This window comes from Carya illinoinensis, chromosome 7 (genome assembly GCF_018687715.1).
Source record: "Carya illinoinensis cultivar Pawnee chromosome 7, C.illinoinensisPawnee_v1, whole genome shotgun sequence".
In the NCBI taxonomy this organism is placed as follows: Eukaryota; Viridiplantae; Streptophyta; class Magnoliopsida; order Fagales; family Juglandaceae; genus Carya; species Carya illinoinensis.
In genome coordinates, this window is record NC_056758.1 from 9,121,057 (window position 1) to 9,143,676 (window position 22,620).

Sequence of the window (22,620 nt, forward strand, 5' to 3'; positions counted from 1 at the left end):
CATCATCATTTGGTGATTCTATGTCTTCTTCTTCTTCTTGTAATTTTTCATCTTGGAGAAAAGGGAGAAAAATGAGGGATGAGGAGTGAGAAGAGGCAGAAATGGGTTGAGTTGCAAACAGAGAAGTGCTTTAGGTATGGAATTGGGGCCGTAGGAATTGTGCTAGAATAGAAGCTTACAGCGTGGGTCATAGATGACGAAGCCGTCGTCGTGTAGATATCCATATCTGCTATATCAGATGCTTGAAACTGGGGCCTATGTGTTGGTTGATCAAGTAATCTTCACTGTTGTTCACATCAAATGCCATGTTTTGCTAATGATGAAGAAGAGCAAAGCAAACCACCATATTTTGCTAATGATGAAGGAGAGCAAAGCAAACCACCATATAAGAGAGAGAGAGAGAGAGAGAGAGAGAGAGAGAGGCTAGAATTTTTTTTTTTTTTTAATGAAGAAGTGTGTTAGACAATCAGAAGATTGGATGAGGATTATGGTTTCGCCGGGTACTGTTTGGCCACAAAGAACTCTCATCTTAAACATAAAATTTTCATCTCATCATTACAACTTTTCCAAATTCCTATACAAAATATAATAAACAATTCAACTTTTTTCTTACTTTTTCAAATCCCAAAATAATAATAATATTAAAATATAATATTTTAATATTTAATCTTAAAACTCAAAATTCTCATCTAAAAAATCTCAGTGGCCAAGCAGAACTAAATAGCCCATCCAACCCGCATCTAGTGTTAACTCAATTTTATCGACCAGGTCAAATCAAGCCTTTTGGGCAAGTCAGGTTTTGTACTTTTTAGCACAAGTCTAATCTCATTTTATTTTGTCGTTACAATTTTTTTTAAATTTTCATATAAAATATATTAAACAATTCAATTTTTTTAAATCACAAAACAACAATAGTATTGAAAAATAACATTATAACAATATTGTATTCAATTTTTAACTTTCATCTAAAACCATCTCATCTCATCTTACTAACTTATGTCTCAGAAACTAGAAACTGCCTGGAAAAAAAGAGAGATACTCATGATAATTACACCAAAGATTTCCAGCCGAACGACCATCACATAATCTGAAATCTTAAGTTTAAATCCCCATCATCTAAAGATCTCTTGGTTGAATCAGTGAACTCAGTCGGCTGCCTGTCTTCCCCACAGCTTGTGATTTACAACACAACTCGCACAAGCAAATCAGTGTTAATTTGTTGCGTCAGTGTGAGAGTTTGTCCAATAATATTGATCTGAAGTTATAACCCAAAAAAGCGAGCTACACTTCTCTCAAAATGGGCCAACCTTTTCTCATGATGTCATCTATCTTTGCATCAATCTGCTTCTGCACTCTAGGAGGGCAAAGCTCTGCTGCATAACCATTTAATTTTGCTGCCAAACTTGACCGTTCAAGCTCCACTTCTGGCAGGTTCCCAATTAGCTGAAGAAGGAAAGGATTTCGTTTGAGCTCAAATTTCTGCAGGTTTTAAGACGAAACGTTGGTCAGCCATCATTAAAGATTGTCGAACATGACCTTCCACAAACGCTATTTCAGAATCTTACAAAGCTACATCTAGTAGAAAAGGTCTTCCCATCATGCAGAGTTGAAAACAAGCTTTCATAAACAAAAACAATAGTTCCAGTGAGTAATTTCAGAGAATGCATGCGATGAATATTGAGTGGTGAAAGTTGAGGTTGTATACAAAACTGCAGCAGTGCCATGAAAACAAATTACTTCTAAAAGACATTTCTTCTGACCCCAGTGGGACTGTTACGAGAGCCTCTCAGTGTCACGGAAAAGGAATTACTCATTCCAAACTTCAAAAGTTAGACTAACCACCTCTAATCATTGCATGACATATAACGCATCATTTGGACATAAATGTTTCCATGGTTTCATTAACAGATACGGTAGCAAACAGAAATCTGGAAGTTCATCCTCCTGCTTCATGTTTCTCATACCCACAATCTAAAGAACACGGACTGCATTTTATAATCACACTTTAAAATTCAAACTCACAGCCCATTCAGCCGTTATATTGTATCAAATTGGAACGTATTATGCTCTTAAGAACAGTAATCAGGGAGGACATTAGCAGCTCTGGGATTTTTTTTTTTTTTTTAATCTCGGGGAACCTCACCAAGGCAGGGCCCTTCGGACCCACCTTTGCAGAGTAAACTCTGGTCCCGTGCACTGCACCCTTGGAAGAGCTCTGGGAATTTTAAAAGTTTTAAAATAAGAAGATCGGGCACACATTTGCATTAATTAAAATGTTACTAATTCAAAATATCAAACCTGATGTTCAGGCTCTGCAGGATAAAATGTTCTAAGCTGTTGAATCTGAGTAGTCACAATGCTGCTTTTTGACTTTGTTTGCTCTCTCTCTTTGCTTATTGCAGCCAATCTAGATTCTTCATTTCCATTCGTGAAAATAATAGACCTGCTAATACATGGAAATAGTTCCAAGGTAAGTATGAGGTCTGCATGAAGTAAGAACCCACTTTTGAAGGTAAGCAGTGTTACCTGTATTGGTTACCCACATCAGGGCCTTGCCCAAATACCTGCCTAGAATCATGACTAGACCAAAAAACCTCCAAAAGTTGTCTGAAATTAATTAGCCTGGGATCATATTCAACCTTTGTACATTCAAAAATCCATATCAGACAAGCCTCCATAAAAATCAAACAGAAATAGAAACATGTAATAAATTCCAAGTAAAAGACACATCCATACAGAAGCAAATGAGATAAGGATCCTTGTACAAAATCCAATGTAAATGTAGATCCACCTGTCAGCCATGTTTACATGAATAAAAATGGCAACAATGAACCCCTTTTACGCAAGGAAAATTATATAAAGTAAAAATATGGTATTAGCATATTCAATGACAAAAATTAGTCCAATTGCAAAGTAATTTATTGTACTTAAGATGTGATTTGTTTGCAGGAGACTAAACTGAAGTGTATTGACAAGCACATAATAAGAAGTTTGTGGAATTACTCTTACGCAGGATGGACCACCCTTGCTTCCAAGGGAGCATCAGGGGGAATTTTAGTGATGTGGGACAAGCAAGTAGTCAATTTGGTGGAGGAATATGTCGGCAAATTCTTGGTAGCTTGTTCCTTCTCAAATGTGGAAGATGGGTTCGGTTGGGGGTTTGTATGAGTTTATGGGGCCTAATGTTGACAATAGTAGAAAACTTCTCAAGGATAAGATCGTTGGCCTATGCGGTTGGTGGGATGTCCCATGGTCGGGGGATTATAGCATGGGCTCAGCCATGACTGATTTTCAGCTTTAATTTTCGAGCTGGATTTGGTGGATCTACCTTTAGTAGGGGGAGACTTCACTTGGTCAAACGGGAGGGCTTGGTCTAGGTTGGACAGGTTCATTGTCTCTCCTTCTTGGGAGGCCCACTTTCGCAACCTTTTGCCAAGAAAGGCTCCCTAGGTTTTGCTCTTATCACTTTCCCCTTTTATTAGATTGTGGGGGTCTACATGAAAGTCGGAGATACTTTAAATTTGAGAACATGTGGCTGAAGATGGATGGGTTCACTGAGAAAGTTGGTTTGTGGTGGGCCTCATATCAACTGAGAGGCACTCCTAGCTTTATGTTGGCCAGGAAACTTAAAACTTCGAAATACGACCTAAGAAAATGGAATATGGAAGACTTTGGGAACATTAACGACCAGCAGAACAAATTGTTTCAGGAGCTACAGCAGTTTGATGAAAAAGAGGCGGATGGGACTCTTTCAGTCGAAGATAAGGCAAGAAAAAGATCATTATAGCTGAGCTGGAAAAAATCACCCTTATGAAGGAGATCTCGTGGAGACAAAAATTTCGGGCCCTTTGGTTGAAGGAAGGGGACAAAAGCACAAAATTTTTCCACAAAGTAGCTAACTCCCATCAAAGAAGCAATGCCATAGAGGTTCTACATTCGGAGGGCAGGGTTGTGTTGGACAGAGTCGCTATTAAGGATCATATTGTTCACTATTATGACAAGCTTTTGACAGAGCAATAACATTGGAGGCCCAAGGTAGATGGACTAGTTTTCGATTCAATTGACCAATCAAGTGCGGCTTGGTTGGAGAGGCCATTTGAAGAGGATGGGGTGCTTAGCGTACTAAAAGGGTTGGACAAAGACACAGCACCAAACCTGGATGGCTTCACAATGGCTTTCTTTCAAGCTTGTTGGGACATAGTCAAGGAGGATTTCATGAATGTATTTCTTGAATTTCACTCTTTCATGAAATTTGACATCGCTCTTATTCCAAAAAGGGCAAGGTCGGTGGAGGTGCAAGACTTCCATCCCATAAGTTTGGTGAGTGGGGTTTACAAGATCATCTAAAAAATCCTAGCAAAGCGGCTGAGCAAAGCTATGTAGAAGATCATCATGAAGTCACAAAATGCCTTTGTTAAAGGAAGACAAATTCTAGATTCGGTCCTCATTGTGAACGAATGCTAGGAGAATAGAGTCCGCGCCGGCATCCCAGGTGTTTTATGTAAACTAGATATGGAGAAGGCTTTTGATCATGTGAATTGAGATTTCTTGTTGTATATACTTGGTTGGTATGGTTTTGGGGAAAGATGATGTCAATGGATAAAACATTATATCACAACCGTTAGATTCTCAATCGAGGGCGTGGTGGACAGGGGCTTTATCTTGGGTTTCTCGGTGGGTAGTTCCTCACATGGTAGCTTGATAGTATCCCATCTCCTTTTCGCCGATGATACACTGATCTTTTGTGACCTGAACCCCGATAAGTTTCACTCATTGAGAGCCCTTCTAATTTGCTTTGAAGCTGTCTCTAGTCTTAAGGTGAATTTATCAAAGTCTGAAATAATTCTAGTTGGCTTGGTCAATAATTTAAGTAAAGTGGCCGCTATCTTGGGTTGCAAGGTGTCATCCTTGCCTATTAAGTACCTGAAATTTCCATTGGGGGCTCTTCATAAATCCAAGGCAATGTGGTATGGGATTGTTGAGAAAATCGAAAGTAAATTGACAAGTTGGACGAGCATTTATCTATCTAAAGGCAGAAGAGTCACATTTATCAAGAGTACGTTATCTAATCTCTCAACATACTTTCTATCTTTATTTCCTTTGCTAGCAGAGGTGGTGAAGAGGCTAGAGAAGATCTTTCTTGACTTCTTGTGGGGAGGGTTAAAGGTTGAGAAAGAATTCCATTTGATTAAATTGGATCAAGTATGCACCCCCTTGTCTTGTGGTAGGCTAGGGGTAAGAAAATTAAGAACTTTCAACAAGGCCCTCCTTGGAAAATGGTTATGGCGGTATCATCAAGAAGGGGATGCTCTTTGGAAGAACATCATAGATGTTAAATATGGGAGCTTGTGGGGTGGCTGGTACTCTAATGAAGTAAGAGGGGTTTATGGTGTGGGAGTTTGGAAATTCATTCGGAATGGACGGGAAGATTTACTCGGTAATTTCAAACTTGAGGTGGGAAGGGGCACGCAAATAAGATTTTGGCAATATGTTTGGTGTGGTGATGTTGTTTTGAAAAACATTTTCCCCTCTTTTTAGGATTGCATCAGATAAGGATGCTTCGGTGGCTGATAATATGAGCATTTCCACCGATTCCTTGCAATGGTATGTGAGATTCACTAGAGCTATACAGGATTACTTGAAGGGCAAATTACTTTGGACACATAGGGAACAAGAAATTTTCAGTCCGTTCATATTACATGGCACTAACGACTCACTCCTTCAATGCCTTCCCAAGGAACAACATTTGGAGGAGCAATGCCCCCCTCAAGGCTGCATTTTTCGATTGGTTGGCATCCCATGGGAAAATTCTGACTATCAACAAGCAGAGAAAGCGTGGCCTCTACATAGCAAATTGGTGCTCCATGTGCAAACACAATAGTGAATCAGCAAATCACCCACTACTTCATTGTGAATTAGTCAAGGGTTTATGGCATGAAATCTTCACTAAGCTCGGTCTTGCATGGGTAATGCCTAGGAGGGTGTAGACTTATTGTCATGCTAGAGAGGGATACAGGGTAATCGTCACATTCAGCTATTTGAAAGATGGCGCCTCTGCTTAATGTGGTGCACATGGAATGAAAGAAATGGTCGCTGTTTTGACAATAGGGAACGCTCTCCGGAAGCTTTTAAGGCCTTTTTCTTTCATACATTGTAGCTTTGGGCTTCTTATATTGTATTGACTAGAACGAGTTTTAATGAATTTTATCCTACTTTCCGTAATGCGTAGTTTGTAATTAGGCTCTTTCTTGTATACTCCTTGTGTACTCGGACTTTGCCTAATTACGTGGATTAATAAAATCTCTTTTACTTATAAAATAAAATTATTGTACTTAAGATGGGAATTGAGTCTAGTTTGAAATCAATTAAAAAAGTGTAAAATTTGGCAAAACAGATAATTTGCTAGACCTCCCACTAGGATTTGGTAGACCGCAAATTCATGAACTCCCACGATTAGTTTGGTCAAGCTAGAATTCCAACAAGTTAGCTAGAACTCCCATGGGATCGGGATTTGAGTTCACCAGGCACACATGAGACCCGTGGTACATTAAATGTAAATCAACTATTCATCTCTTACATTCAATCGGATTCTAGGATAAGTCTTTGAATCATATTTCCTCTCTTAAAAGGTTTCTAAGGTTTTATTTTAGTCCTGATTTAAGTCAAACCTCAATAATGTTTCCCATATACAATTTTGATTCCCATACACAATTTTCTGAGTAGATAGACATATTTATGTAAGCCCTTATTTACTTAAAACTTATTTGAGGTTGAGTGCCTACAAGCTAAAGAGAACACCATTCTAATGATCTGTTGATAATTTTATTCTTAGATTGTTGTCGGTGAGTTCATCAGCATGAGGAAGTTCTAGTGGAGTGGACAAATTTGTTTGTGGGTGAAGCTATTGATGAAGCCGGAGTTTTGGAGCTACCGTGTTGTAGAGATCAAGTGGGTCACTTGTGAGGATTGCAAATCAAGTTAAAGTAACAAAGGTTTTGTAAGTGTCTAGTCTAAAATTAATTGTAACCATTTTATTGTATGTGGACTTATAGGTAGTGGCTAAGCACCCAGTGTGGTTTTTCTTTTGAAGGGTTCTTTAAAAAGAAAAAAAAAAAAAAAAAACCCTCTAGTGTTCTTTATTTTTTCATATTTTATTTATTTTGATATTTTTTTTTTATCTGTTGTTGCTTAGTAATATTGACTTTTTCAATTTTCAAATTGGCATAAATAGAATTAAAGCATCTATTCAACCCCTCTAGGTGTGTCCAGGATCTGTTCCAATGAATTTTCAGATTTTCAAAACATGCCAGCCAAATTAGATTATGTTTTTTTTTTTTTTTTCGGGCTAGGTAATCAAGAAGTTTTATTCATTATAAAATAGACAGCCAAGTACACAGGACGTATACATGAGTAATACCTTCCAGTGAAAATTAGACTATTAGCACCAGAGTAAGATTCAACATCTTAGAGAGCAATTTCAAGTAATCTATTACAAGTCCAAGACAGTGTTGGTCAACCCTAGGCACAAAGACACTAAGGGATATGCAATAAGTCTCCTTTTTTTGTGGGGGAGCAGAGCACCAAATCCTACCCTATGGTTTGGAATTCGATGTTGAAGTTAAAAATAGATCAGCACTAAGAAGAATCTTCCAAGAGGCCAGGACATATAAAACCGCTTTAGAATAATCAGTGGAAAGATTAGCAATCCATTGATTCCAACTCCACCTTACACGGGACACAAAGTATCAGAATTATCTTATACTCAAGCTGTCCAGCAACGAGATCATATTAAGATTGCCAACCTAACCCAATGAGATTCTAGTCTCGATAACAGATCTCCCAGCTGGATTCCCGGACGCTAGAAATTCCACTAAAAACGTGTACTCCATCCGGTATTACCCATCTTTGCATCCATCAATAGGTCCCAACCTCACATCATATAAAAATCGTCCCCAAAAACCCGATACATAAGTCTTAGTTAGTCTGTTAACTCCAATTTCATAATCTCCACAGAAGAAAAAGCAAACATTTATTAAAAAAACAGTTATAGACATTAAGCTTAAATCCAATAACATATTTATGCCACATTCACTGACAAGTATGGATCTTATGAGTCCAGAAGCTTAAAGCCTTATCAAATTGAAACATACGCAAATAGTAAGAATTAAAGAGAAGGGAGTGTGAGAGACGAGACCTGGACGGACTCGGCATGGTCGCCAAAGCTTCGGTACTCTGGGTTCGATTTGGATCCGCCAGCGTATCCGACGGTGGTCCGTACGACGCCGTTCAAGCATCCGAATACGGCCTCGGATCTCCAGAAGCTCCCGAGAGCAAAGACCGCGCTTTTCAAGGTCTGGCTGTTTGGTGGGTCCCTCGCCGCTTCCGAAGTCCGATCCGGGATTCTGATGCACTGAGATATATCGGTCAAGGAGGCAGCGAGGAGAACCAAGGTTAATATTTCATGAGCGCTGCTACTCCGTAGAAAAGCCATTGATTTAACCGACAGCCAGGGAGAGGGAGAAAATGCTGAGAGACGGAACAGAAAGGTAGAGAGAAACAAATTAGATTGGAGCACTCACAATGCAAAAGCCAAATAACACTTTTAGCTGATACGAGATAAATCCGATTTTCGCTATGTCATTCGCGTTAAATTTTTATATTGGAATAATAAATTTTTACTATATAATAATAAAATAATATGAGATAAATTTAATTTTAACTATTTTATTAACATCAAATCTTCGTATTGGAATATCTATTTATTTATTATATAATAATAAAATAATATTAATTTAAAAAAATATTTAATTTTTTTAATTATTAATTTTTTAATTTCATCATAATATTAATTTAAATATATATTTAATTTATTTTACAAAAAGCAAACAAAGATTGCAAGTTAAGAATCACAGCTACTCTGGTTGAAGAACGAAGCTCGTGTGCCTTCGTAAAATGGTCGAAGGCAGTTGTGATGAGAAGAAGAAAGAGAAACAATAATAAGATACAAATTTGATCTATGTACAGTAATCATCAATTTTGGAATTTATTTTAAAAGTTATTGAAGCTAAAGTCCAATAATTTAGCTAATCTAAACTAATTGAAAGCTAGCTGTGTTTGAAGTCGCTCTTTTTCTCTCTAAAAAAGGAGTGGAAAATGTGGAAGGAAAAGTAAGGCAATTATAACGGAAAAAAGAATCTGGAGGTGGTCCAAGTCAATACGGAAAGCCTTTCTGGTAGCAAAGTGCGGTTGTGGTGCAGAGGGGTACTGGTGGTCACGGCGGAAAGGGGCATATTATTCTCTGGAAGGTAGTGAAGGAGACGAAAGGGATGGAAGATTTGGAGGAAAAATGGAAGGAACTGAAGCTGAGAGAAGAGGAAAAAATGGTGATAGAGATTGATGATGAGGTACCGAGAGATTTATTGATGAAAGAACAGAGGACTCTACTCGAGAAATTCTGCTCAAATCGGTTGATTAGCAAGGAGGTGGTGGAAAGCACATTGGCCAAAGTCTGGAGAATCAGCAAGCAAGCTCAGTTCACTGAGGTGAGTCCCAATATTTTTGCCATAGTTTTTGACAACATTGCTGATAAACAGAAGGTCTGGTCAGGTCGACCATGGCTGTTTGATAATCAATTAATACTATTAAAGGAATTTGATGGATTTACGCCATTAAAACAAGTGAACTTCAATTCTGAGAGTTTCTGGGTAAGGTTTCATAACCTGCCGCTGTCTTGTATGACGGAAGTACGTGGAGAACAGATTGGAAGTACGGTGCAAAGGGTGGAAAGAGTGGATGTGCAGAAAGATGGTAGTGGATGGGGGAAGTTCTTGAGAGTTCAGATTCACATGGATCTTCACCAACCTCTAGCAAGAGGGAGAACTTTGATGGTTAAAGGCAAAGACATATGGATTCCTTTTAGCTATGAAAAAATGCCCAGAATATGCTTCTCGTATGGTTGTATTGAGCATGGGAACAATGAGTGTAAAGAAGGGGGAAGCCAGGCAGGGGTAGATAATCAATATGGCCAGTGGTTGAGGGCTACGCAGGCCTTTAGAAATAACTTTTTTATGAATGTACCAAAAGAAGTGAAGAGGGGAATAAGTGGTGGAAGGAGAAGGAATACAGGTATCAAGATGAAGGAAGTAGGGGAAGTAACAAAGAAGAGGGTAGTAGGGAAAGGGAAGAAAGTATAGAAGGAATGGGGAATAATGGGAAGGAGCAGGAGAGTGTGACTGAGGGGAGTGAAAAAACAAAGGAGGGGGAGGTTGGTGGGGAGTTAGATATTGGTAGTGATGTTTGTGATGACTCCTTTTTACGTGTATTTTCACTGAAGGAGTTTTTTTTAATTTAATTAATATATTAGTTCTTTTATTTTAAATTATTGTATTTTAATTGGTTTTATTTTATTTGATGTGTTGTTTAATTTATTTTAGTTGTTTTACGGTTTTTAAAATCGTTTTCGGCAAATCGGTTTTTGGTTTTCGGAGTGAAGATTGAACCTCATTTCTTTTCTTTTTTCTTTTTTTCCTTTTTCCTTTTTCCTTTTCTTCTTTTCTTTTTCTTTCTTTTTCTTTTCTTTTCTTCTTCTTCTTCCTTCTTCTCCTCCCGCTCGCCCGATTCTCTCTCTTCCCTCTCCCCTTCGCCGTTCAGCCCAGCTGTCCAGACCTGCCGCCGCCGGCCGGCATGGTCAACACTTACCCCCATCAAAAGTCTCCCCATCCCAGCCGCACGGCTTTTTGCCATTTCTGGCGCCGTCGCTCCACCTCCGACCACCACCTCTTCACAGCTTCTTCCCTTACCTCTTGCCGACCTAACCCACCCATTTCCGGCCTTGATCCGTTACCGGAGCAGCTCCCACGAGCTCAACTCCGATTTGACATTTTTCCGCTTCCACCGCCGTTTCCACCGCCACCCACGGCCAAAGCTCACTTCCTTTAACTTCATAAACATCTCAAGGTCATTCCCTATCAATTTCGTGTCTTGGTTTGTCCCCGTTCGAAAGTAGGTAATTTATTACCCATGGCCACAGTGTAAAATACACTGTTACGTTGCTTTTTCTCTACCGTTTGCAACGCCGTGAACTTTCGAAAAATACCATATAGCGCTGTAAATATTTCCAAACTCTACTTTTAGATTTAAATATATTTTGCTCTTATAATAAATTATTTGGTTGGTTGGTTGATTCCGGACTGAGTTCTAGGAGTTCGGGGGTCGGATGGATTGATGATGGAGTTGTTGGATTGACGTTGATATTTGTTTGAGATATTTGTATCTCGTAATATTTTATTATGTATGTTTTGAACGACTTTGTATTAAATAATAAAAATTTTGGTACTTAGTTTATGACTTTGCTATTCGCTACGTGTTTCTTCGTGCACATTCGTTACTTATACACACACTTGGCACTTGGCGATAGGGTGGTGACCCGTGATGTAACCATTCGGATGTCTCGATTTCCCTGTGTCTGTACGTGGAGATTTGAGGGCGTCACAATGTTGAGGGGGAAAAGGAAAGGGAAGCAACAACTATGATGATTGCTTTGAGTGGCCAAGAAGAAAAGATGGAAAATGGGTTGCAGGAAGTTGAAGTACAGCTAGAGATCATGGGGAAGGAGGTGGGTAGTGAACTGCTGAGTAAGGAAGAGGGTGCAAGAGTAGACAGAAGCATGAAAGGAAAAATACGTGTATGGAAGAGGAGGGCCCAAGAAAAATACAAAAAAGAAAGACCACTTATAATGGAAAAAACCAAAAAGAAGATAGGAGTGATTGAGGAGAAAGGTGGGGGTGCTAATAAAAAAGGGAAGTGAAGTGGTATAATTGAAGTTCCTATTGAAGTGGCGGAGGCTGAATCTATTGAAGTTCCTATTAAAGTGGCGGAGGCTGAGATTCAGTCCCGCCAACCATTATGAAAATGTTAAGTTGGAACTGTCGAAGATTGGGAAATCCTTGGACAGTTCAAGACCTCTGCTCTATGGCAGAGAGAAATAAACCCAACTTAGTTTTCATCATGGAAACTAAGTTTAGAAATATGAAATGTGAAAGAATAAAGAGAAGGCTAGGCTGTGAAGGGTGTTTTACAATTGAGGCAGTGGGAAAAGGGGGTGGTCTAATTTTGTTATGGGACTCAAGCTTGCAGTTGGAAATTGTAAACTACTCACAAAGGCACATTAGTGCTTGGGTGATGGAGGAGGGGGAGAGTAAATGGATGCTTACATGTTTCTATGGGGCACCTGAAACTGCAAAAAGGAAAGACACATGGTTAATGCTTAAAAGTTTGAAACCAAAGGGTGATGAGGGGTGGATGATAGTAGGAGACTTTAATGAAATATTGATAGAAGATGAGAAGTGGGGAGGGAAGGCTAGGCCCGAGAGCCAAATGGAGCTTTTTAGAGAAGTGATGAGTGAGGGAGATTTGCATGATTTGGGATGGAGGGGAGAAAAGTACACGTGGAGTAACTCACATGCTGATTCAACCTTTACAAAAGAAAGATTGGATAGAGCTGTGGCAAACTCCAAATGGATGGATATGTACAATGAGGCCTGGGTGGATGTGATGGTGGCTAGAACCTTTGATCATAAGCCACTATTAGTCCACTTAATTAAACAAGATAAAAGGGTAGAGACTCAAGGCAGGTAGAAGACAAGAAGCTTTAAATATGAGGCAAGTTGGGCTTTAGAGGAGGATTGTGATATGGTGTTAAGGAGAGCTTGGGGTAACAATGGATCACTGAACCAAACTGTTATAGGCTTGCTGAATAATAGTAGAATGGCCTTTCAGATCTGGAGTAAGATGAAGAAACAGAGGAATGGGAAAGAGGTGGAAGAAAAAACAAAGCTTTTACAGAGGTTACAGGCTGAGGAAAGCAATGAAAACGTGGAGGAAATAAGGAAAATAACTACAGAACTGCATTCTTTGTTAGAAAATGAGGATCTCTGGTGGAAACAAAGGGCTAAAACAGATTGGTACAAGCATGGAGATAGAAATACAAAGTATTTCAATGCTTGTGCTAATCAAAGAAGAAAAAGAAACTTTATTAAAGAAGTGGAGGATGAGAGTAACAACATGGCTTGTGGATACATTCAGGTGGAAGAAATTTTTAGGAAGTATTTTGGCAATGTTTTTCAATCTACACAGCCAAGTAAGGTTGAGATTGAATCTTGTCTGGTGGGTATGGATAGAAGGGTTACTGAGAGGATGAATGAGAGGCTGTCAAGAAGATTCACAGCAATAGAAGTGGAGCAAGCAGTGAAACAGATGGCACCATTGAAAGCACCAAGCCCAGATGGTTTTGGACCATGCTTCTATCAAAATCACTGGGGTATAGTGTCAGAAGAAGTAATCAAAGCAGCCTTGGCAATCCTGAATGGTAGTCCTTTGGATCATAACCTCAATTATACCTATCTAGCCTTGATCCCAAAGACAAAGTCCCCTAGAAAAGTGACAGAGTACAGACCCATCAGTCTGTGCAATGTCTTGTACAAGATAGTCTCTAAAACCATCACAAACAGGTTCAAAGGTGTTTTAGCCGAGATAATTTCTCCAAAACAAAGTGCTTTCCTGCCGGGTAGACTAATTAATGACAATATTATGGTAGCTTAACAGCTACTACACTCAATGAGAAATAGAAAGAAGAGGAAAGTGGGAAGCATGGCCATGAAGTTAGACATGTCCAAGGCTTACGATTGAGTTGAATGGCAGTTTTTAGAGGCTGTTTTGTATAAGCTTGGGTTCTGCACTCAATGGGTAGATTTAGTGATGAAGTGTGTTAAAACAGCTTCATACTCTATGCTAATCAATGGTATCCCTGGTAAAAATTTTTGGCCTTCACGAGGGTTGAGACAAGGAGATCCTTTGTCACCCTATTTGTTCATTGTATGTGCTGGGGATTAAGTGGTCTGTTGGATTATTATAAGAAGAGGCAACTGATAAAAGGGGTGCAAGTGGCTCGAGGAGGGACAAGCATTAATCATCTGCTTTTTGCAGATGATTGCATCTTATTTGGCAGGACAAAAATTGAAGAATGGAGGAGAATTCAAGGGGCTTCGCAAGTATATGAAAAGGCATCGGGGCAATTTCTTAATAAAGAAAAAACTGCTGTCTTTTTTAGCAGAAACTCTTATCAAGCTATAAAGGAAGTTGGCCAGAATTTTGTTTGTGGTACATATGAAAAATACTTGGGTCTTCCTGCTATTGTAGGAAGGTCTAAGTTTAACACTTTTAGAAGTTTAAAGGAGAGGATTTTGCAGAAAATAGTTAGTTGGGAAAATAAGTTTCTATCCCAAGTTGGGAAAGAAGTCCTTATTAAAGCTGTTTTACAATCCATCCCAACTTATACCATGGGGGTTTTTAAACTCCCAAGCAGACTGTGCAAGGATATTAATGGGATGTTTTCTAAGTTCTGGTGGGGAAAACAACAGGAGGGAAGAGAGATGATATGGAGGAAGTGGGAAAGGCTGAGTGTGCAGATAGGAAAATGGGGCATGGGCTTTAGGGATTTGGAAAGCTTTAACACAGCTCTTCTTGCTAAACAAGGGTGGAGGATTCTCAAGTATCCCCTTAATCTAGTAGCAATAATATTCAGAGAGAAATATTTCAAAAAAGAGAGCTTTATGGAGGCAAAGTTGGGATCACAACCATTCCTAATATGGAGAATCATATGGTCAGCTAGAAACCTTTTGAAAGAAGGGCTGAGGTGGAGAGTAGGGGATGAAATATGGGGGTCGAAGTGGGTGCCAAGTCCTATCTCTTATGCTGTTCAATCTCCGGTGAAGTTACTGAAAGAAGATGCTAAAGTTGAGGAGCTGATTAATGTATAGAGAGGTGAATGGGATGAAGCTAAGATTAGAGCAATTTTTGTACTAGATGAAGCTGAAAAAATACTAAGTGTACCTTTGAGCAGTAGAGGAACAAAGGACAAGTTGATATGGGGTCCATCTCAAAAAGGACTTTTCTCAGTTAGAAGTGCTTATTTCTTACTTTTGTAGTTAAGGGAAAGGAATCAAGGAGAAAGTTCAGCAGAAGAGAGGAAGGATGACAGGTGGAACCGAATTTGGGAGCTGAAGGTACCAGGAGTGACAAAACTGTTCATATGTGGAGAGCTACAAATAATTTGTTACCCACAGAAGAAAACCTGTATAAGAGGAAGGTGATTGAAGAAAAAAGCTATCCTATGTGTGAGGCAGAGGAAGAAACAATCATGCATGTATTGTGGGAATGCCCAACAGCTAATAACCTACGGGGAAATGATGAAAGCTGTGTCAAAAAGTGGGCCAGATCTGAGTCGAATTTTCTGTCCCTTTGGGAGAAGCTTATGGACATACTCACTAGGAGCCAGTTGGAGGAGATGGCTATTTTACTAAGGAAAGTGTGGCTGAGGAGAAATGACTGGATTTTTGAAAAGAGAATGGCTTGTCCTAAGAACTCATTTAGTGCTACAAAGGCAGCTCTACATGAGTTTCGTGACTCTCAAGTGGCTTTAACTCAAAGAGGTATGGTACAGAAAACAAACACAGAAATGGTAAAGTGGGAGAAACTAGAAAGGGGATATGTAAAGATTAATTGGGATGCATTTATGGATCTGAAGAGGAAGAGAATGGGAATAGGGATTATGATAAGGGATGAACAAGGTGAGGCTATGGTAACAGTGTGTGATCAAAAGCCTAATGTGGTCGAAGCAGCAGTAGCAGAAAGCTTTGCACTGAGGAAAGCAGCAGAGATATACTCAGAACTTAACATTCAAAGGGTCATCTTTGAAGGGGATGCAAAGGTAGTGATTCTTGCTGTGAATGGCGATGATGATGCTTGTTTTAATTTTAGCCCTATAGTGGAACACATTAGATTTTATTTCAGCAACATACCAAATTGGTCTATACAGTTTGTAACTAGAGCCAAGAATATGGCAGCACATAGTTTAGCAAGAAAAGCTATAGTTATGGAGGAAGAACGAGTATGGATTGAGGAGGTCCCAGATTTTATTGTGGGAGTTTTGAATAGTGACAAAGATGTAATTCAAGAAGCCTAATGAAAGGTTACAGAGGTTCTTTTCCAAAAAAAAAGAAAAAAAAAGAAAAATAGCTAATCTAATATTTTTTAGACTTTAGCTAATCCATTGTAGTCGATTTTTATTATCTTATAGCTAATTAGCCTAAATATACTATGGATTTAGCTTTTCCATTGAAAATTCTCATAATTCCGTTAAAAGATGAACAAAATATTAAAAGAAGGGTTTGGATTGAAAATAAGCTCCAATGTAAAAATAAAATTATGAAAAACTCTAATCACATATATAAAGGAGTAACCCTGTTCATGCCAACTAACATCGATTGTTGAAATACTAAGGCCCCATTGGGAACTTGGAGATTAACTTAGTTCAGTCTAATTTTAAACTGAGTTTAACATCTAAACACTCAACTCTCAAATCATTAAATTCATCTCAACTCAAAACCTCTTTTACACGTGGGACCCATAAACTTTTTCAACTTACCACCTATTTACACACGAGATCTACAATATTTTTTAATTTTCTTTAAATACATCTAAACTCATTTTAACATTCAAACACATATAAACTAATTTTAGGTGGGTTTCACAAAACTCACTCTACAATCTTAACTCAACTCAACTCAACATCCAAAAGCAGAGCACCCCTATGAGAAGATTCACCCCTCTGGTCTCCTTCATTATGCCCATTGAAAAACTATCACTCAGGTTCTTGGATTTCTCAATTTTTGCAGTAACTTAATACTTGGAAGTACTTTTCAGGAGGTTTCTTCAATACCCATCATGAAATGGATGTTTTGTGTCAGATCTGAGAGAGAGGAAGAGAAGTGAGAACTGGTAAAGTGGTATGTTGAATCTGTCCTCTGTGTATGGATGGTAATGAGAGAGGAAGAGAGGTGAGGGGCGAAATGGTTGTGTATGAAAGGTATAAACATGAAATGGGCACTAGTTTGAATGCAAAATGGGCACTATATTCTTCTTTCTTCTTCATTTTGTTTGTTTCTTTTTTGTTTTTTTAATAATATAATCACTAATATGGCAAAACGCCATGTCAGCAACATGCACAATACCTCTGGACTTGTGCCTGTATGTAGTAGTACTGTAAAATTATTAGGCATATTTTGGAGTATGGTTAATGTGTTAGTTTCATCAAATTATTGACTGTCGTGCTATTAAGAGTCATAAGAGCCTCACTTGTTAAATGTTTATATTTTGAGACCATCTAATATTTGAATAAACTTAGATGTTGATTGTCTCGTAATCTTGAACCAATTCAAGTCTACGTGTTCTCCACCCTCCATTATGTCATAAATCACATATTGACAAAGGCAAATTACATTAAGTTTTGATGAAGACACAACAATCTATCGTGAAAGTGAATACGGTCACTGTTAGGGACCTTCTTCCTTCAAGAATAGAAAGAGAAACAAACAAGAACCAAAAACAAGAAACCAAGAAATCCAAGAATGAAAATCTTGGAGGGAAAACTCTGGATTTTATTCGAGCCAAAATCCTTCTTCCACTGTAATTCTTCTACAAGACGTTCGATACCATTTTCTTCTTTGTTCCACTATTTATACTTTGCTTATACAAAACGCACTATATTACAACTAACATTCAGATTACACATAATGCCTTGTTCCATTTATTTGCAACACATGCCTAAAACGACTCGTTTCACTGATACAAAACACCCATTCTCACTCTATACATAAAACGACTCACTTCATTAACCTACATGCATTGTTTTGAACTCACTATCGACCTCCCTTCCCGTGTACATAACAATGTCCCCTACTTAAAGAGCCTTGTCCACAAGGCTCAGTATTGACTTCTTTTCCCAGCTGTTCACTTCTGTGTCAATCTGTATTTGTGCTACTATTTTTCTACTCACTATTGTTGTTATGCTTGTCGAATGCCCTCCCCATCAAAGGACCTTGCCCACAATGTGTGGATAAAGGCCCCTTAGTTTCCATAATGACTCCCATGTGCTGTCTTCTAGTAAAGCTCCAATGCATTTAACCAAAACTTCAGTGACTGTTTGGTTACCTCTCTGCTACATTCTAAGATCTAAAGTCTATTTAGGCTAAAGCTGAATGTTACCATCACGATCTATAGGTGATAATGTGGGTTATGGAGTAATGTGTTGGCTGGGTTTCTTCTTAAGACAAGAAACATGGAATGTAGAATGGATTCTGCACTCTACTAGTAATGCAAGTACATATGTCACTATGCCTCTTTTACCCACTACCTGAAATGGCCCATAATAATACCTTGGAGCCAATTTTAGGTTGTGCCTAAAAAAGAAACAGACTTCTGTCTATAAGGATGTAGCCTTAAACAAACCCAATCACCAACATTGAAATATCTCTCAGTTCTTTTTCTATTAGCAAAAAACTTCATTCTTTCTTGAACTACTCTCAACCTTAGCCACTGTTGCATTTTTAATAGTGCCGGCACATAAGACAAAAGTTTTGGAGGAATAACCATATACTGCTTCAAAAGGAGTCATCTTGGAGGATGAATGTGATGTAGTGTTGTAACACCACACAACCAAGGAAAGCCATGAACTTCAATCTTTAGGCTTTGTACTCGTGTAGCATCTCAAGTAAGCTTCTAAACACTTATTCAAGATTTTAGTTTGCACATCTATTTGTAGATGATATGTTGAACTAAAAGCAAAAGTAGTGCCATGAAGCTGAAAGAGTTCGCTCCAAAAGGTACTAGTAAAAGTTGGATCTCTATCTAAATACCCGTAAGAAAAATACTTGTGCAACCTTAATTGATGTGTAAGGGTTAGAAAGAGCAAAGAAATGATCGTGCTTAGTGAGTCTGTCCACCACAGATAGTACCACATTGACCCCATTTGATAAAGGCAATCCTTCCACAAAATCCAAGGATATATGAGTTCAAGGAATTATGGAATGGGCAGTGGTTGGAATGGCCCAGCAGGATGTGTTGCCTCATATTTATTCATCTAGCAAACATCACATTTCTTGACTAGCTTTTTAATGGCTTTCCTCACACCTTCCCAATAAAATTCTAGCTTTTCTCTCTTCAGTGTCTTGTGATACCCCATATGTTTAGCCTGAGGATTATGATCTTGAATATATTGTAGCACCTTTGGCTGAAACTCAGATCTAGGTACAATTACCATCTTCCCTTTTCTCAGCAATATTCCCTATCGCAAAAAATAATGCTTAACACCTTCAGCACCCCTTTGCAACTGCAAGTAAATCTCCTCAATTTTTGGACATAAAGAGTAGTTTTGTTTAAGCTTCTCAATCCACACAAGGGTTGGAAATGGAATTACTACTAGTGCTACTACTTCTTCCTCTTCTTACTACCATGACATCAACAACTTTATTTTTCTTCCCTTCTTTTGATGGAAAAATCATAGCCCATCTATTTTGTAATCCATTTTTGCTAGGTCTCAATACACACCCTCTGTTCCAGCAATAATTTCAATGCTTGCTAATCAGTTTTCAACTTGAAAGTTTGCCCAAGGAGATATGGTCTCCACTTCTACATTGCACTTACCAAAGCCAACAATTCCTTCCTTCTCGTATGTTGATAAAAATAAAGCCTTACCTTTCAATGCTTTACTGTAAAAAGCAATAGATTGCTCATCTTACATCAATAGTGCTCCAAGACCTAATCCACTTCCATCACATTCTATTGCAAAGCTTCTTGAAAAATTTGGAAGCTTGAGGACATGAGGCTGTATTACTGCTCTCTTCAGTGTTTCAAAAGCTACAATAGCTTCATCATCCCACTAAAATGAATTTTTCTTCAATAAGGCTATTAATGGTGTTGCTATGGATCCATAGCCTCAAATTAAATTTCTATAATACCCCATAAGTCCTAAAAACCCCTTAGTGATTTTAAAGTACCAGGCAGTGGCCACTTCAACGTTGATGAGATCTTTGCTAGATCTGCCTTGACCCCTCCTTGGAGGTTAAATGACCCAAAGAATCCACTTCCTTCACTGCAAACTTACATTTTAACCTCTTTGCAAAGAGATTATGTTGCTTCAAGATACTCAGCACCTCTTTCAAATGCAATAGATGCTCTTCAAAATTTCTGCTATACACTAGGATGTCATCGAAAAAAACTAAAACAAACATTCCCAACTAGGGCTTGAACACCTCATTCATCAAACCTTGGAAGGTTATTAGAGCATTAGAAAAACCAAAAGGCATTACTAAAAACTCGTAATGGCCTTCATGTGTACTAAAGGCTGTCTCATGCACATCTTTTATCCTCACTCTTATCTAGTGATAGCCTGATCTTAAGGTCAAGTTTTGAAAATACTTCAGCCCCCATAGTTCACCCAAGAGCTCATCTATCATTGGTATTGGAAACTTATCTTTGATAATTTCTTGATTTAAGGCCCTATAATTTATGCACATTCTCCAACTACCATCAACCTTCCTAACTAAAAGGATGGGTGATGAAAAAGGGCTACTGCTTGGTTTGATTACTCCAGACACTAACAGCTCCTTAACTATTTTTCAATTTCACTTTCCTAATAGTAAGGATGCTTGTAAGGCCTTACTAAAATAGGTCAGGCTCCTTCTTTGAGAATGATTTTGTGATCACATTCTCTTGAAAGTGGTAACCTAGTGGGTTCTTCAAACACCTTCTGAGACTCCAGCAGCAACTCACTAACTTCTTGCTGATAATTCAATGTCTCATCACTGCCTTTATCATTCACCAATTGCAGAAACCAACCCCTTTTTTCTATAGAAGAAAGTTTAAAGAAACAATTATCTTCTTCTATTGAAGTTTTCCCCAGACACAATCCCTGCAACATTATTTTCTTTACCATAAATATGAAACTGCAATGTCATATTGAAAAAGTCCCACATAATAGGCCCAAGGGTTTTCAACCACTTCACTCCTAATACCACATCACAGCCTCCCAATGTCAACATATGGAAAGACACTGGAATTTTTTTCCCTTGAATCTTTAGTACAGTATTCTCATGTTTGCCCTGGCTCAATAATTTTTCTCTATATGCAACTTTAACTTGCAAAGTAATTCTATTCTCAACCTTTAACTTTGCTAATTGTGCCACCCCTAGATCTGGAAAGTTATGAGTAATTCCTAAATCCACACAAAAATTACCACAAGTTGCTACCCAATTACACGTATAAATCTTATAGTATTAGCACTAGGTGAACCCGAAATTGCATGTGTAGAAATCTTATAGTATCTCGAACTCTTCTTCTCTAACAACTATGCTTTTAGTTCAACTTCCTATTGTGACTCCTCTACATCCCCTTCCTCCATTTGCAAGAAATAAATTTTTGAATTCTTGCAAAATGATTGGTGCAAAACTGCAAGTGCACAGTATCGTAGTTTATAATAAAGTAAATAAAAGAGTATCATCCTTAAAGATTGGTAACTTATATTTGACAAATATTGAAATTATACTAATCTTGATTTTTTTTTTAGAAAATTCACTAAGATTTTTGTAATTGTAATTTGAAATAAGATCAATTCAAAGAAAATATTCAAAAGAAAAGAAAGATGTTGTTCAAAGATCAAATTAATGACAAAGTAGACTTCTAGGAAATCAATTTCACCTAATAATTTACTATGCTTTACTCATCTAACTAATTGAATTTAATTCTCTTTGTTTGTAAGCAAATCTCCAACTTATCCAAAAACCTCTTTTGATAGTAAATTGGAAATTATTCTTGTTCATCATTTTATATAAGAGTATGCAAATTAATAAAACAAGAAAGCATTAAGACCAACAATTTTTAATACTACATAGGTTCATACAAGTCTTTCGATCTCTATATTTAACAATGCTTAAATATCCAAGATCTATCCTATAATTCCCTCTTTCGATAGAAAATCACAAGATTAAAATCATCTAATTTATGGCCAATCAATTAGAAGCAATAAGCTCAGAATAAATCAGACATACATAGAAGAGAATTATTTTAAATTAACATAGAAAAGCAAGCATAGTTTGGAATTATATTACATCGTTTTCAACGAATGAAGAAAATTTAGTTTATGCTAAAAATTAAATTCAACATAAATGAATTCACTTCTTGGAGAGAAATGGAAGAAAATGAATACTGAAAAATACTCTCGTCGTCCCTGCCTCTTAGTCTTAGCGTCTTCAAAATGAAAGGAAAATCTATTCTTCCGTTCTCTCTCGTCCGTGCTTCCACGAGCCAAGAACTAAAGCTGCCTTTTTCTCCTTCAAAAGTTAAAACCTCCTGGGTCCCGCGTGAAAATCCTTTTCGCATCATGCGTCTTTCGTAAACTTAAAAGAAAGCCCTGTGTTGCATGCCCCAAGTAAAACTCATGCTGTGTCTTGTGCCAAGTCAAAAGAAAAATCCAAACTACTGGGTCCCGCTCAAAACGGAAGGAATGAAAAATCCTTTGTATCCGTTTCGGAACTCAAGAGGCAAGCATAAGACCCTTTCAAATTTAAAAGAAAAAGCTGCTTGCGTCCTACAACAACCCACCAGCCTTTCATCTTGCTTTCTTCAGCATCTTGCCTTTTTATTTTCCACCAACAACCCAGCGTCCAAGTCAAACTGAAGGGCTCCTTGATTTTTGCATGTGATGTCTCTTTCATTTTAGCAGCTCTT

The 22,620-nt window shown here is 38.1% G+C and overlaps 3 protein-coding genes across 5 annotated transcripts; 2 read left to right on the forward strand and 1 right to left on the reverse strand.

Moving 5' to 3' along the window:
- Positions 1 to 912: 912 nt before the first annotated feature.
- Positions 913 to 8,608, reverse strand: LOC122316440 (peptide methionine sulfoxide reductase A5). Of its 3 annotated transcripts, none has more exons than XM_043132956.1 (4): positions 8,195 to 8,601; positions 2,527 to 2,639; positions 2,299 to 2,446; positions 913 to 1,479 (listed from the first exon to the last, which is right to left on the reverse strand). In XM_043132956.1, the coding sequence occupies exons 1-4, from the start codon at positions 8,489 to 8,491 to the stop codon at positions 1,282 to 1,284; spliced, it is 756 nt and encodes a 251-aa protein (XP_042988890.1). In that variant the 5' UTR covers positions 8,492 to 8,601; the 3' UTR covers positions 913 to 1,281. The 3 variants fall into 3 exon arrangements, with proteins under 3 accessions (XP_042988890.1, XP_042988891.1, XP_042988892.1); XM_043132957.1 differs by having other exon boundaries at positions 2,299 to 2,443; positions 8,195 to 8,599; XM_043132958.1 differs by lacking the exon at positions 913 to 1,479 and adding an exon at positions 1,830 to 2,215 and having other exon boundaries at positions 8,195 to 8,608.
- A 718-nt stretch (positions 8,609 to 9,326) lies between these two features.
- On the forward strand, positions 9,327 to 10,193 carry LOC122316143. The gene has a single exon (XM_043132678.1). It carries the CDS (start codon positions 9,327 to 9,329, stop codon positions 10,191 to 10,193), a length of 867 nt encoding a protein of 288 aa, XP_042988612.1.
- A 2,497-nt stretch (positions 10,194 to 12,690) lies between these two features.
- Positions 12,691 to 15,149, forward strand: LOC122316144. Its single transcript, XM_043132680.1, has 3 exons — positions 12,691 to 13,508; positions 14,006 to 14,810; positions 14,985 to 15,149. Exons 1-3 carry the CDS (start codon positions 12,691 to 12,693, stop codon positions 15,147 to 15,149), a joined length of 1,788 nt encoding a protein of 595 aa, XP_042988614.1.
- Positions 15,150 to 22,620: the final 7,471 nt, after the last annotated feature.

Excerpts from the sequence above, each read along its gene's own strand:
- LOC122316143 (XM_043132678.1), top strand. The coding sequence starts at position 9,327 with ATGGAAGATTTGGAGGAAAAATGGAAGGAACTGAAGCTGAGAGAAGAG.
- LOC122316440 (XM_043132956.1), bottom strand. The coding sequence starts at position 8,491 with ATGGCTTTTCTACGGAGTAGCAGCGCTCATGAAATATTAACCTTGGTT. Across the intron at positions 2,640-8,194 it reads ACCATGCCGAGTCCGTCCAG|GTTGAATATGATCCCAGGCT; the intron begins GTCTCGTCTCTC and ends GAATGTACAAAG. Across the intron at positions 1,480-2,298 it reads CTGCAGAGCCTGAACATCAG|AAATTTGAGCTCAAACGAAA; the intron begins GTTTGATATTTT and ends TAAAACCTGCAG.
- LOC122316144 (XM_043132680.1), top strand. The coding sequence starts at position 12,691 with ATGGTGTTAAGGAGAGCTTGGGGTAACAATGGATCACTGAACCAAACT. Across the intron at positions 13,509-14,005 it reads TCTAAAACCATCACAAACAG|GACAAAAATTGAAGAATGGA; the intron begins GTTCAAAGGTGT and ends CTTATTTGGCAG. Across the intron at positions 14,811-14,984 it reads AAGTTGAGGAGCTGATTAAT|TTAAGGGAAAGGAATCAAGG; the intron begins GTATAGAGAGGT and ends TTACTTTTGTAG.